Source organism: Corapipo altera, unplaced genomic scaffold, assembly GCF_003945725.1.
Source record: "Corapipo altera isolate COAL_440 unplaced genomic scaffold, ASM394572v1 0, whole genome shotgun sequence".
Lineage (NCBI taxonomy): Eukaryota > Metazoa > Chordata > Aves > Passeriformes > Pipridae > Corapipo > Corapipo altera.
Window position 1 is genome coordinate 8,142,452 of NW_020884872.1, and position 15,500 is coordinate 8,157,951.

General features: G+C 39.0%; 1 protein-coding gene across 6 annotated transcripts in view; it reads right to left on the bottom strand.

Annotated features, from left to right (window-relative positions):
* Nucleotides 1-2,937: 2,937 nt before the first annotated feature.
* The window catches only part of SYTL5 (synaptotagmin like 5), an 87,918-nt gene continuing 75,355 nt past the window's right edge, over nt 2,938-15,500 (bottom strand). For all 6 annotated transcript variants that reach the window (XM_027636250.1, XM_027636240.1, XM_027636226.1 and 3 more), the window contains 4 exons: nt 12,663-12,771; nt 11,053-11,188; nt 9,625-9,833; nt 2,938-9,001 (listed from right to left, as the gene is read on the bottom strand). In XM_027636250.1, coding sequence (XP_027492051.1) covers nt 8,859-9,001; nt 9,625-9,833; nt 11,053-11,188; nt 12,663-12,771 — 597 coding nt within the window. In that variant the 3' untranslated portion in view covers nt 2,938-8,858. The remainder of the gene's footprint in view (nt 9,002-9,624; nt 9,834-11,052; nt 11,189-12,662; nt 12,772-15,500) is intronic.

Consider the following 15,500-nt stretch of genomic DNA (forward strand, 5'->3'; position numbering starts at 1 on the left):
TCACTTTTCTCACTGCAAAAGCAGAGTAAGTGATTTCCACTGATTTAAAATTTATTTAAAAAAAAAAATTCTCTGAAGGGTCTGTTTTTCTCCTGTATTGCTGCAATTCCAATCTGCTGCTGCTCCATTTTGATTTAGGTACGAAGTCAGTGCATTCACTCATCTTTCACGACTGGGTGAACAGGAGCAGGGCTTTAAAATTGCTACAATCAGGAAAGCGATTGCAATCACTAGGTTGTTACAGGAAATTGAGTTAAGTGGAGGAGAGTGCATGAGTGATTGGATTAGTGGTTATAGTTCTGCACAGAACATCTATTAAAATCGTGTGATTAAGAAAAGTTGTTCTTGATTAGTAATACAAGGTTTCTGGTATTTTCTGTTTTATATTTTTTATGGGGAACAGTGAAAAACAGCATTTACCGTCTCTGTTTTGGAGTCAAATCAGCCTGGATGTACATATGGATGTAGTAGAAAAGCCTTTTCGGAAACTAGAGTTTGAACAAGGGACTTAGTAGTTCTGTCTTTAGCCCAGCAATTATATATTCAAATATATTCCAATAATTCATCCTGTAGCCTTTTGGTCCCAGAAAAAATAAAACTGCGTAAACAAGGTTCAGTATTTACGCCTGTACACTTTTTTAATTAAAGGTTTAACAGAAAATTCTTCTCCCTAGAAGTTTTACTGTCTGGAGTCTCTCCTGTACTATGAGCATGGCTCTCCTTGCATAGCTCTGATCCTACCATTGCTGTCAAAATGCAAATCTGGTTTAAAACATGAATATTAGACCTACCATAAGTCTTGTCCTTTCCACTCCCACCTCCAGGCTGTTCATTGCAGGATGTGTGACACATCACAGTGTGTGGATACAGTCACAGGCTGGAGGTTTCTACATCAATCTGGAGGTACTTTTCAGTTTTGAATATGAACAAAAAGACTTCAACTACTTTAGATCAGAAAAGAATTCCTTGTTTCTGACATGCAGTATCTTTAACAAACAAAACCAGTGAGATAAATTGTGGGAGGCAGCAATTTCTCAACACAAAGCAGTCTTATAAATGGCCTGATTTTCCCCAGATTCTACCCAATAATCTACCTAATTAGATGAGAACAATCCCTGCTGTCACACATCTCCTATACAGCTGCAGAGGAGAGACAAAATTTGGAGTTGCACATCCCTTTTCTTGAAGTTCAAACCCCTTCCCTCTGGGACAGAAAGTTTTGTGTTTTAATGAAAACACCAATGACCCTTAACAGCTCTGCACTAAATGACTATAACATGCAGCTTCATTACAGCTCAGTACTTACATAAGAGCGTGAGTCAGAGTGCATCACATAATTAATGAAAATGCAGAGGCTAAAAAGTAACCTGAAGTATATTTAAACACTCTTACAATCACAACCCACTTTTTAAATTGAGGTGGTGAAATAATGGAGCTTAAGCTGTGCAATCTCAGCACTTGATCACTTCCAGGCACTCAGCACAGTCTCTGTTCCTGTTGTATATCCACAGAAAGGGAAAAGGCAGCGAGTGCTTCACACCATCAGGAGGTGGAACAGCTCCTCTTGACTGTGTAGCTGCTGCCCATTTCTCTCTCCTCATTTGTGGCTGGAGGATATTTTTATGGCAGCTTGGTGAAGGGAAGAGTAGGAAACCATTTGCAGATGCTGGAAGGCAGAGAGCAGCGAGGCTGCCTTGGACTAGAGGAGCCAGTGAGGACACGGACAGCTGAGGAGAGCACATGCATTTCTCTGGTCCCTTTCAAGCAGTGATCCAGCTGCTGAATGCTCTGTGAAGCACAAGGGAAACAGTTGGGAAAGCCAACATCCACACAGAATGTACTAGTGCATATCTAGTTACCATCATATCTCCTATTGCCACCCACACAGCCAGAAAGTAACCAAGACCTGCATTTCAGTAATTAGGATGGCCCATACTTCAAATTTACAAGGGGAATTTGGCATCTATCACCTCAAAGAGAAGGGGAGGAGAGCCTGCTGTTCAGTTGTACCAAAGTTACAGAAGTGTCATCTAGATGTCCATGAAGATCCTTAAGGACAGTCCCAAGCAAAAGTACAAAGAGCAGAGAAATGGCAGGAGAGCTCTTCCCCACCTGCACCTGCTTTTCAGTTTACAGGTGTTTGACCTCCCCAAAAAGGCCAGAACCAGCGTGGGGATGAGCTGAACAGGAGTGGTGTGAGAGCAAAAGAGTCATCTGCCTGTGCCCAAATCACACCAAGAGACCAGTGAGCCCCCCTGAGTTGGTCTCCCTTAACCTGGGCAAAGGAACCCAGGAGCTGAGCCAGACTTTTGGACTACTCCAAAGTGAGCTGAGCCAGACTTTTGGACTACTCCAAAGTGAGCAAAGGCAGTGCAAGCTCAGAGCCCAGGACCATTCTCAGACAGCAGGGAAGACACAGCAAGATAAAAAATCCCAGGGAACTGGAGAACCAAGAGAAGATGCAAGAGAGCCCTCAGCTCTGAGGTAAGTTGACCTGAACATGACTCAGCTGTAGGTATAAATTGAGTGATAAAATACTTGTTTTTTCTTAATAATAATAATAATAATAACAATGATAACAATAAAGAAATCAGGACCAACAATTACAGAAAATATACGTTTTGAACATGTGTGGATTTTCAGGTGGGTAGGACCTTGAACTAGGGCTGGAGTTTCAGAAATAGAGGGGAAGACCTGCTTATGAAATCAAAAATAGTTTAATTTCTACACTTTAAGAGTTTTTAGGACAAACAAAAAAAAAAAAAGCAGAGACAGAGACATCATCAATGGAGTCCCATCTCTGAAGACATACAAGGTCTCTTGCATTAGTCATCACATGTAAGTGATATCTTTACTTCAACGAGATAATGTGGGATATTCCTGGAAGACCTGCTCATAGTTTGCTGTGATGCATTTTAGAAGAGACAAAGACTCAGCAACATTTCAGTATTTTAATTTAAAAGACAGAACAGAAATCTTGACAACAGTTTCAAATGTATTACCATTCACCTTTGTCCACAAAACTGAATGTACAACTCACAGTACAAAAATGTTCTCAGCAGGAAACATTACTTTGACTAAATTTGGGCAGAACTTAACATACTGCAATGCCATTTAGTACTACTACTGTTCATGTCCAGCAGCATAATTAAACAAATTGCTAGCAACAGATTTTAAGCAGAACAAAGGCAGAATGAGGGATATGTGACATTTCATAATTGCTGCAACAAATGACTATGCTTGGCTTTAGACAAATCTCAAGAATTAGGCCTATCCTCAAAAATATACACTGAGCAGTTGGGAGTAGTAGCACACAGCCATATATATGTTATTGCCACAAAGCAGAATTGTTGAAATAACTAGTCTAAATAAAGGGCCAAGATGCAGCAAGGGTAAGGTTCAAAAGCAACACAAAAACACCTAAAAAGCAAGTTGAGATTCAGTTTCCAGTGTCAGTGTCAATATACACAGTATAATTGACACTGTATTATTACCGCTTATTAAACAGCATTTGCAAACATGAAATCACCAGGCAGGAAATGTGTGGGACACAGTGGTAAGGTTCTGGTAGAATGCTTCTCAGCACCTCCTGCTGAGCTGTGGTGAAGGGCATCATTGCAAATCAAAGTCTGCATCCTATTTTGGAATTTACCACATGTTCTACCAACACTTCTCTAGGGTTCTCCAATGTTAACAATTCTATGCGTAATAAATAAATAAATAAAAATATAATTTTTTTTTCGTACTTAAAAAAAATATTTTATAAAGTGCATGGACAGTTTTCAGGAGATGCTTATTTCTGTCATTGTGGCAAAGTGCTGTAAATCAATACTGTGTTAAGGAAGTAAAATTTCAGTCTTAACCTTGTATGTAAGTGGGGCTGTCACTTCACTTCTGCACGGTGCCTCTTTCCAGAAACTGAAGATTAGTGTTCAGGTAGAACCTTCTGGTCAGGGCTACCAAACCAAATGAAGGGATGAAGGGAAGAGAGACCCTTGCAAAGATTCAGATACAACCTTTAGCGTCTTGTGTGAATCCACAAACTATACAGATGTGGAAATAGGACTCTCATCTCTTTTCCAAAGGTGTAAGAGATCCAAGCAACCTTTCTCTTCACTGACTCTGTAGAGCAAAACGCAAACTTTACATGCCTGAAGCTGGGCACTGTGCATACTCCTCAAGAAGCCAAAATTATGCCAAGATTAGGCTCAACCCCCCTGTTACCTGTTCCTATCAATTTATACCAGCAAACGCTCAAAGGCTGCTCTGCTGTTACAATTGAGTTGATATTTTGCAGAATACAATTTAGAATAATTGCACTTAGCAGGGCCTAACTAGTAAGGATGAGAAAAATCAAAAATTAATATATAAAAATGCTTCCTTCATGCTACCTTGGCATAATCTGCATTAGAAGAGACACAGAAGAATAACTTTCCAATCTAATGCACCATGATCAAAACATGCTCACCATCCCAACGTCTTCTCTCTTAAATCATCTGCCAAAGCATCCAGCTGGGAAAGAAAGATGAGAAAGTGGCATCTAAAAGGCATCCACAGAAGGCAATGGCACTTGGATTAGCAAAGGAAGATGGCAACAGTGTCTCTCAGTCTTTGCAGCTTTCCTCCCACTCTCACTCAAACGTAACATGATGGAGGTAGAGGAGATGGGGAGGTCATTTCATACCTATTTTACCATACTTTTGGTATCTAAACATGCAAGAGCACCAATATGTAGAAGCCTAGAGTTCCCAGATAGTTGACAAACTGAGTAGAGAAACTTCTAGAGAACAAGGCTGGATACCAAAGTCTGATGGCATGGCTTGGAGAGCCCTCAGCATCAGCTTTTTGATAGATACTGGCACGGTCTGTAGATGTATTTACTGGCCCCACTTGACCTTTTACAGAAAAAGTTGCACTTTTATTCTTCTTTAATGGGTTGAACCCTCAAACTCTCATCACAAGGGGGAAAAGATAATGATGAACACCCTGTACTTACCTTGCTAAAAAATTATGTATCAGAGTAAAATGTGGTTTGTAACACATTTTCTAAAAGCATAGAGCAGATTTCTTCTCCACTGATGCAGCTTCAGTTATTCAGGTCTGTGTGGAAAAAGACTTCAGAAACATAAGCTCTGTTGTATCTATTTACTCAGGGCAGGAGTTTATGAATCAATGGTAAAACTGTGGTTATTTCCTCCTAAAAATTATCCTTGAATAAACCATTCACGAACCTTCAATACCATAAACACAGATAGATGGAAAAGAAAGGCTTTAGTGTAATTCCTGTCTTTCTGTCTTTTTGTTCAGCCTGGTGACACACAGAACATGATGACGCACAATTATAGGCAATTAATTCAAATATCCGGGAAACAAGAAATCACATCTGCAGTTAATCATCTTGTGCTTTTTCCAAACCATAAACTGTTTTTATAGAAGGAGAGAACAAAGATACGAGAGAGATAATCAAATGCGACATTTTCCGTAAATCAGACGCTTCCTACAAATGTGCCGATAACATCACAGAGCAGCAAAACATTCCTAATTGCTCCAGTGTTTATATGATGCTCATCATCTCTCCCAGGCTATGATGGGTGTGACGTCTATTATGTGCTACCACACTGCAGAACTGTCACTGCTAAACCGGGAGGTAATTTCACTGTGCTACTCCAAATCTCATCATGGCAAAAAACAGCGCCTTGACCAAAATTGCTTCCCAGGTGAAATCGTTCCTTTCACATGCTCAACTGCAGTTGATCCCTGCAGCCTATTCATAGCCCAGTCTATAATTTTGGGTGTGGGCTCAGGTGACATTTGGCCCTTTGGGAGGAAAAGGCTGAACTTAAAGTCCATGTGTACACTGGGTGACACCTCCCAGAAGAGACCATTCATCACAAACTCTACCATAGCACCAAAATGAGCAGAAGTTGAAGCAGTAAAGTATAAACTCTTTTCTTTCAAAGCAAGACCTGATTTAGCTAAGGTGTTCATGCTTAGAAGGTTAGGAACCACCATTCAAAAAAATTAGGCAAACTCTTGTACTCCATTCAAGAATAAATTCAGTTTAAAATTATTTTAAGGTTTTCAATTTGGCAAATGAAAAAGTGCCCAGTTTGAGGTTCAGCTTGGGGTAGTTTTGTGTTCTTACTATTTTTCTCATTTTCACCATCAAAATGAAACAAAAGCAAACCATCCAATGCCCAGTGTTCCTCTATAACTCTGGCTGGAATTTTACCTCAAATGATAATTTTCTTTAGATTCAGCAAGCTTTATCTGTTTGAATCAACAATCTAGCAAGAAAAAAATATCAAGTTTGTGCCTACATGTCCATGTGATATCATTATTCCCAAATTAAATTCAGTTTTAGTACAAACAACCAAGACAACTTATAACAATTGTGTTAAAGCCAGAGGTAGTTTAGGTGCTAAAAGTTAGGTTTGGTTTCTCTTTCGAAAATACTGATAGAAAAAATTATCTGATACTTAAAGACAGACTATTATGATCAGAAAAAGGTCATAAAATGTCATGTGCTTCATATTTGTGCTCGAATTTATCAGCTCACAGCATCTGCGGCACAGAATTGTAGAATCATAGAATTGTTTAGGTTAGAAAAAGGAAAAGCCAGGTAAACTACACTAGATTTGCTTCATTGCCCATTTGGAGCCAAACTTCTGAAGAAAATGAAGAATAAAGAAGGAAAATGAAGTCAATTTTCTTGAGTAGCTACTGAATTTTGGCTACCAATCTGAGCTTCTCTAAGAGAATTTTATTTTCAAAGATTACTCAATAGTTTCTGAAAACTGTGAGTCTCCAGCTGGACAAACAATACCTCCAATGACTTCTAAAAGTCATATCACAATTTTGGTAGAAAATATTCATAGTGAAATAAATAACTTTATTAAAACTCCTATTTTTAACATAAATAAATATTTTTTTGTTCCAATAATATTAGAATTTTAAAAGACTGGTTGTGAACTTTCCTGTAGTTTCCAGCCAGTCAAACAAAAAACAGTATAAAATATCTTTTTAAAAAAAGGACATTAAATTTTAAGATTTTGAATTCATCTCTAAACACTTATATGTAATTGTACAATTACAGATGTCAAAATTTCCTGCTGTAGTTACTTAGCTATCAGTTCATATTCTGTTGTTCAGTCTAGATTTCTTGCAATTTCTGGATTGTGTGGAACATTTAAATCTCTCAAGTTAGATTTTATGGTCTTTTTCTTCACAGAAATATTTGAATATTGGTATTTTGATCTACAGGCAATGACACACTTATAGTTTGTGGTTTTTTTCCAGTAATCTACATAAATTTCCATGTATTTCAAATTGTTTCCTTAGTACTAGTACTTAGTTATAGTACTAATACTATATTTCCAAAGAGAAAAAGTTGGAATTAAAAATAAAAAAGGGAAGAAAAGTTATAGATTAATTTACCAGTACAAATAGAAAACTCTGTTCTAACTCTGGAAAATCCAGAAGAAATGTTTTTCTTTCAGTTTCCTGATCTTCCTTTGTCTTATACCCTGAGAAATCACATGCCATACAATTATGTTATTATCCAATAGGATAATAACGTGCTGTCCTTGAGAAAACATTACAATCCGATTTCATTAAGGTAGAATTAGCCCACAACAGCTATTCAAAGCAGCATGCTCTTCACAAATGACCTGTGTATCCCAAAGGATGAGGAATCTGAATAGGTGGAAAAGTCACTTTCGGAATCCAAATGGTAAAATTACTGTTGAACAATTGTCGTGGTCAATCAGATTAACGATTGAACTGGCCAAGACCCACACATCATCAAATCCACTCAACTCACAGAGGGATGATCAGGAGAAAAAAATTCCTGTTCTAGTTAATAATTATTGTGCATAGGCACATCTGAGTGGGATCCCAGACCTTCCAGGGAAATTTCTACAGTTTTGCAAATCATTTTGGCATGTGCTTCAATCTCATTATTTTACTACACGATCTGTTGAATGAATTTCTTATCTAATTATGTCCAAACCTGGTATATGTCTTATCTCAGCAATATAGATGGGGACAGGCATGTGGAGCAGACAGACTCCATCTGTTCAGTGGCATCAAAAGATCCTGTTAGAGCTGTCAACTGAATGAAAACACAATAATATCATATAGTTCTGAAAACTGTTTGAGGATTTGTTATGTTTTGTTTTCATTAGAGCTTCTTTGCTTACATTGAACCAAGTCTACCTTTTATACAGTGCATTGAAACATCCACGAGAATGCCTGTTCACCAGCACTGCTCACCTGCTGCCCATTTCTACTGTGCAACACACTCCACTGGCCTTCCTTGGTTGGCTGCTTTGTCCCAAGTGCACCTCTGCACAACCCAGCAAGTAAACACGATAAAGAAATGCTGTTTGTTACCCTTCATACCATTATGGCTCCTTAACTTTCAAATCCCACAGCACAGACTCACTCTGAATCTGCTTGCACTGTACCAGTGCTGCCTTCTAGGCCATCTTTGACCCAGAAGGAGATATGTAAACCTGGTGTTACTTTTTAAATTACCAGCTAGAGAATTGTCACTCTGAGCATCCCTCAAGAAGAAGTGCTCATCATCTGCACACCAGTCACCAGAAGGGACAGAGAAAGCCAGTCTCATCTCTGTACAAGGTCCAATTCTCACTGGTTTCAGGGGAAACATAATTCACACAGGAAACCTGGGTAAAAAATTTGTGCGTGGAAGTGCAGAATGCATTGGAATCTCACTCGGAGCCTTAACATCCAAGAGTACAACCCTTCCCCTTGTTCAAATGGGCAAAGTGGTAAGAGCCTGAACACCACTGAGTTCAGGAGTATATGTTGTACTCCTCAGCAGTTAAAGTCTTTCAGAGTCTGCGTTTTCCCATGCTGGATCTCAGCATTAATATTCCCTCCACTGGAACTCCGGGACTGTCAATCATCCTCTGCCAGAGGTGCTGCTCTTCCCCCTGAGAGTCCATCCAGTCAACCTCTTTGCCGTTGCTTACACCTGACAATTATAAAAACACAAGGCATTTTGTCATATTAGGAAGCAGTTACTTAATATCACTGCTCATTTGCTACAACAGTGTACAAAAAAATGCTGAGCACTTTACACTACCATCTGTACAGGGAGCTATACTGAAAACAGGTAGCTCCTGGAAAGCACCAGTTTGTCATAAAATTCCTTTGTGGCACATGACCAGAGGCATATAAACCTTCCCACTCTGTACCACAAGCAACTTTTTCCTAACAGAGGAGGAATGGATTCACACCTCTTCCAGGTCATCATCAGCGGAAACGCTGCTGCTGGACCAAAGAAGTCTCCTCCTTCTCACTGGGATGCTAAGGAACATTTCAAGGTGTTCACAGTTCTTCTAGACTGTGCAGAAATACAACTTGGCACACAACTTTTGTATCTCACTCAATGAAGGAAAGAACTAAATTATTTATGTTCATCTAAAATACCTATCTATTACATGTTGCCTCCTCTCCCTTTTCAATTTCCCCAAGTTCCCATATACTTTCCAAACACTCTGTAACATATCTGTCCTTCCCACACGTGAATCACGTGGGGTGAGGAAGGAGGAGAGCAAAATAAGAAGAGCAATCATGAGTCAGAGGGGACCTTACCATTTCCAGTGCTCAAACGGACACCTCCCAAAAAAATATTGCTGGAAAGTGACTCCTTGTCCCACACAGTCAGTTCTAGGCAGACGTTGTGTATATCCCTTGAATTCAAGCCACTGAAGGCGAAGGTGTGATTCCACTGGGGGTTCACGCTCTTTTTTACTATGGGAGTTTTGTGTTTTGTAGCTTTGCTGTCATCTGGGAGCAGGTATCTGTGAGACACAGAAGAGGAAAACTGAATATGTAAATGGATTGTTGCATAATATTCACAAAGAGTTACAACAACGTAAAGGCTCAAATGGGATCAGAACCCCATCTCCCCACTAGTATTAAGTATATACCTGAAGTGCATATTTTGCATTTGTGCTTAATTTGTTCCTATAGTTACAGTGTCAGTTATCACCAGCACAAATTGGAACTAGGTCTCTTTGCCCCAAGACTTGGGTGGCAACAACAGATTTTTTATTTCAGTGAGGCTAAATATAGACAGAATCATAAATCATTGGCTAGAAGGGGCCTCTGGAGTCACCTTGTCCAATGTCCCTCTCAAAGAAGGACAAGAGACCCTCTAGAAGGAAATGGAAATGACTGATAAGGAACTTGAGCAAGTTAACATCATAAATTTGAGTTGCCTAAAGCCCCACTGAGTGCAGAAACACAAATGCTGACAACTTCTTCACATTTTACTTGTAGTGGAGAATTCCTTTAGTGAAACTGAAAGAATTTAACATTCGAATTGAAAAATCAGAGGTCTTTACAAGTTTTTACAGTCTTTACCTTCACCTTCTTCAGCAAAGTTGATGGAATAACTATGTGAATGCACATAAGTACTAAAGGGTCAAACACACATACAAATTATATCGCTAGACCTTGATCAAGATTTCTGTGTAGGCTTTTACTTGACAATAAACATGAGCTAATTTACTGCAGTGGGTTAACTGTGGGCTCCTTAAAGACAAATTACCTCAAGCTGTAATTAGAACACTGCAGAACCTCAAATGGTTTATGGCAACTCCATTATGCTTTTGGCCATGACACATGACAGACCAATAGTCCAAGGAAAACAGAGCCCTGTTCCATGCTACTGAGTAATCCACGTCAACATGTCAGTTGGAAGTGTTTTCTTTTGCCAAACATTGTGTTTTATAACATCAGGTACATCAGCAACCGGATTGTTTATGTTTGAATGGTTCTGTTTCTTGACTCAGACGTATACAAATATGTTTGTATTTAACCCCTGGGACAACTCATACCTCTCTGCCCCTGTTCCATAGCATCCTTCTCTTCAGCAAACAATTTCAAGGTGCCAGTTGCTTTTCAGGACTGACACTCCACACACACACATACAGATATATTGAAAAAAATTGGGTCAGGCAAAATATGATTCAGTGCAGCCATTAAAAAAAGGTGGAGGAAAAAAAAGCCACAAACCCTTTCACAAAAGTGTCAGATGTGCCTCCTGATTTCACTGCTGTTAAATTCTTTGCTTCTTTGATGAGGACTTCTAATATACCTCCAGATGGCAGGTGAGAATCTCCTTTTTTTCCTTTTTTAAAGCTCTTCTTTCCTATACATAGAACAAAGTTGCAACATCATCATCAGCATCAGAAATTATATATATACTGTAAGACTGATTTGGAAACATAAATTGTCTTGGCTAGATTTTTAAAAATAATTTACTGCAATAGGATTAAAGCATTCCTTATGAGGAGGTTCTGATTCTCTATGGGTAGAGAAAAGAGTAAGGTAGGGGCAGAAAGGTCACTCCATGTTTGATAAAGAACTTGGCCATGTAACTAGCTAGTCCTTGCAGGACACAACAGCGTGTCCTATCTGAAGTCCTGTGAGAACATAAGTATTTGTGGATTACTCTGCTGAACACAAAGGACTCGTGCGCTGTAAATCCTACTCGCTTTTCAGAATCTGCTTCCACTGCTGATGTTAAGGCAGCCCTGGACCATAAAGCAAGCTATAAAACCTTTGTCCCAAAGCTTAAATCCAGAAAGAAACCAAATGTATCCTATGTGTAAGGATGCACAGCTCCTCAGAGACCGTATGAAGGACAGAGTGCTCACTGACACACTACTGCTTTCAAACAGCAGCACAAGGACATGTGTCCTTGCTGCTGCTGCAGATTCTAAGAAGCTTATCAGCAGGGATCATACACCCTGATTCAGTATTAAAACATCAGAAATACAGATCAGGAGTGATGCTAAAAGATATTAATTTAAAAAAAATGCAGACAGCATATCTGGACTCAGCAGACAACAATCAGCTTTTAAGAGAAAAAACCTTGAGAAAACCTTACTGCTAGCAGAGAGAATGTCATCTGTCAAAAAAAAAAAAAGAAAAAGGCAAAGAAAGATATCTGATGTATCTATCAAATCCAAATGCTAACAAGCAATACTGTTGCTAAGACAGTGATTGCTTTTACTTCAAAGGATTGCAGTTCCTCGTGCTACTACAAGGCAAAGAGTTAGTAGCTATTTTCCCCTGTTCATTGCTGACCAAAATAATGATTCATCCTAAAGAACTTAAATAATAATTTGCAGGACTAAATTACAGCAGTAATACAGTAAGAATGAGCAGAGGAAAAATGGTGTGAAAAAAAGAGTGAAACTGAGAAGGCAGCTTAAGGAGAATTAAGCATCAAGAACTAAGTGAAGTCTATTACTTTGATCAGGTAAACACTGTATATAACTAGCTGAACAAAGTACTCACAGACTATGATGCAGACAATTTATTTCTCTGTGACTGCCCTTGACCATGTTATCTAATGGCTGGATTTTTTTTTAGTTAGGTCACAGACACACAACAACCCTTGACTGCACGCTCCCCTTCTCTCCCCCAAAGTTCAGTGCAAGTGAAGAGAATGGAGAAGGAGAAACATACTCATGCTTCAAAATTTCCACAGATGAACACAATTAGCATATTTAAGTATGATTCCAATCTTCACTAGTACCGTTACTTCGCCCCAGGTGAGGATTTTTAATACTCAGAGGGATGTTATATTATAATGCTACCATTAATGTTTGTTTTACCTTGAAACAGCCCTAGAGGAAGCATTAGGTTTCTGTCTGGGGGAATGTAACGTAAAACAACTGTCAGCTCTCCTTTATATTGAAGTCCAAAATCTGTTGCAACCTCCACCTGAAAACAAACAAACCAGCCAAGGTTAATAATTCATATTTCTCCTTTTGATTTCAATTTTGTTGTACTAACATAGTGTTTGAAAAAGTTCTTAAACATATCAAGACACACCAGGCCACTTTCAGGTAATTAGACATTCCAAGTTGAAAGCACTCCTGTTTTAGAAAGCTTTCTGAGCCAGGGAATGCAAGTTCTCAGAAAAATAAACCATTAGACACTGTTCAGTGAACATACAGAGGAGAGAGTTATCTAGCATGAATAAGTGAAGCAAACTAACAGCAAAAAAACCCCTAAAACTTATTTCTGGGTATATAAGCTGTAGCTGATTTAAGCTGACAATCATCCCTTATTTCCTCCAGTCAAGATTTTAAACTGCATTTAGTTTCATGTATTTTAGAGGAGTCACTCCTGAGTTACTCTTGGAATAGACATGTGGGTTAAAGATGTGAGGGGGAGCAGACTACAGCTCTGAAACAGAAAAACTTCTTGAAAACTGTTGTTTTCAATGTCCTTTTACTTTTCTACACAGCTACAATTTCTACATTTCTGCATCTTTTTGCTTTATAAACATCTGAATCTTGTCCAGGAAGAATGCATTCAGTGCTCCTCAGACCATCCTTGTTAAAATAACGTTAGGCCTTCACTGGCAGCGTGCTGAACTTCCATTCACATTGTAAGAAATTAGAAACTTCATTTTAGAACAACAGGTGTAACACAGAGGGAGCTGCCTGTGGTAGCCTGTGGAACTAGATGACTTGGCCCCTTCCAACCCAAGTCATTCTACAATTCTGTCCATGCTTCAGTGCTTAGGTTTGGGTAGCAGTAAATCTTCCTGATCTCCTCAGAGGGACAAAGCACATGTGTAAAGGGAGAGGATCCTCCAGAACTGCAAGACACACACCAAGGCACCACCTAAGCCTTTAAAGAACTGTTTCTAGACGAATGTCTGATCTGTGACTGTATTTCTCTGAGATGCATTCAGCTTGTTTGCTGACCCCCCGGGAAGGTCAAAATTCTATTAGCAAGAGAAACAACCAAAAAAATCCCACCAGAAACACATACAGTGATATGCACAGAGTCAGCATTGCCTTCATATCATAGATTCCAGGCTGAGGCACTAACCATGCTCAGTAGGGTAAGTCTGCACCCAGGGATGGAACAGAGAACAAAGCAGTTTTAGTGATGACAACATGGCCCTTTTGTGACTTTGAAGCAGTTTTACAGCAACACAGACATTGCTGCACTGCCTAAGAAACACAGTCCTCTCACACCAGTGTTCATTGTCAGCTGCTGCTACAAAGGACAAAAGAAAACCTGTAGTAAACGACTGTGGAATAATTTGCACAACATCTACATTTTGCCAACTGGGCAGCTCACTTATGGTCTAAGTTAAGCAAGTTTGGGATGGACTTTCCCATAAAGGCAGCAAGGATTAATTTGTTTTCTGTTCTGCCAGTGGACAAGAAATCATGTAAGTTCTAATATCAGAAAAAATTTATCAACCTCTCCCCCAAACCCACATACAACATGACTCTAGACTTTGTCCCCTCTTTAACCACAGAATTATTTTCTCTCCTTTTTCTAATTTAACCACATTCCTCTTGAAAACAGGCCTTTCAATGCTCATAGAAGAAACGTGTCTTAAAGTCTCCAACCTTTCCACTAAAGGAACTAAATGATTCATGACAGATCAAATAAAGCACTGTAATAAAACCTGGAAAATGTTTCACTGGCACTACTCCATTGCTGTCTCTATCAGGCAGTTCATATAGGAGAACAGTATGTCATTTGCATGTATTTTAACCAGTACTTTTTAAAAAAGTATTATACTTGCTAATCAAAGACCCTAGCAGCGTTTTAAGTTTAGAAACATTATATATAGCAACTTTGGAGGCAGACAAGACCGATCCTGTGTTTGCTTTCTTTGGTAAACATGAAGTAATTTAAAAGTTCTTTTAATGAGTTTGAAAATAACAAGACAGCACCTTCCAGCTGAAATTGCTGAAATGCTTAGCACTTTACTACTTTTTTTCCTGAGCAGGAAAGCTTCGAAACTCTTTTTCAGTCTTTTTTTTTTTTTTCCCTGTTAGGATTAAAAGAAACCACCTATACCCATAAATCCCCAAAGACTGAAATGAGGTGACAAAGAGACTACTGCATGATAAGTTCAATTTCAGACCATACAAACTGCAAGCAATACAACTACTAAATGTGTGTGTTACTGTTGCAGACAGGTGGGTACTAAATAAGAGCAACACCTGACATCAGCCAGAGCTGTCACAGAGATGGAGTAGACATTTCTTCTACTTCAAGAGCAGATCCAAGAAAAGTGATTTACATGAAGCAAGCTTGTAAGAAGAGGACGGTATAATCGTGGCCTGAACACAGTGCTGGCTGAAACACGTTTGCCATCTCTAGCCAATTCCTGTTCCTGGTCTCACCTGGTCTTGTCCATGAAGGAAGAGTTGGTGGTCATCCCCATAAAGTAAACTGAACTAGAACCTTGCCTCTTATAAAGCATGAGGTGTATAAGTGTTCAAAGAAAAGATCAATTTCCACATGTATCTTCTGGCAAATTATTTACCAAAAATATAAATTTATGACAATTTAAGTGTAAGCCTTGCAAAGGGCTACACCTAGAAATAAATTATACAACAATTGGATCCATCTCCCACCTAAGAGAAAGGCACAAACCAAACACATTCTCCTAAAACCCCAAATATAATACT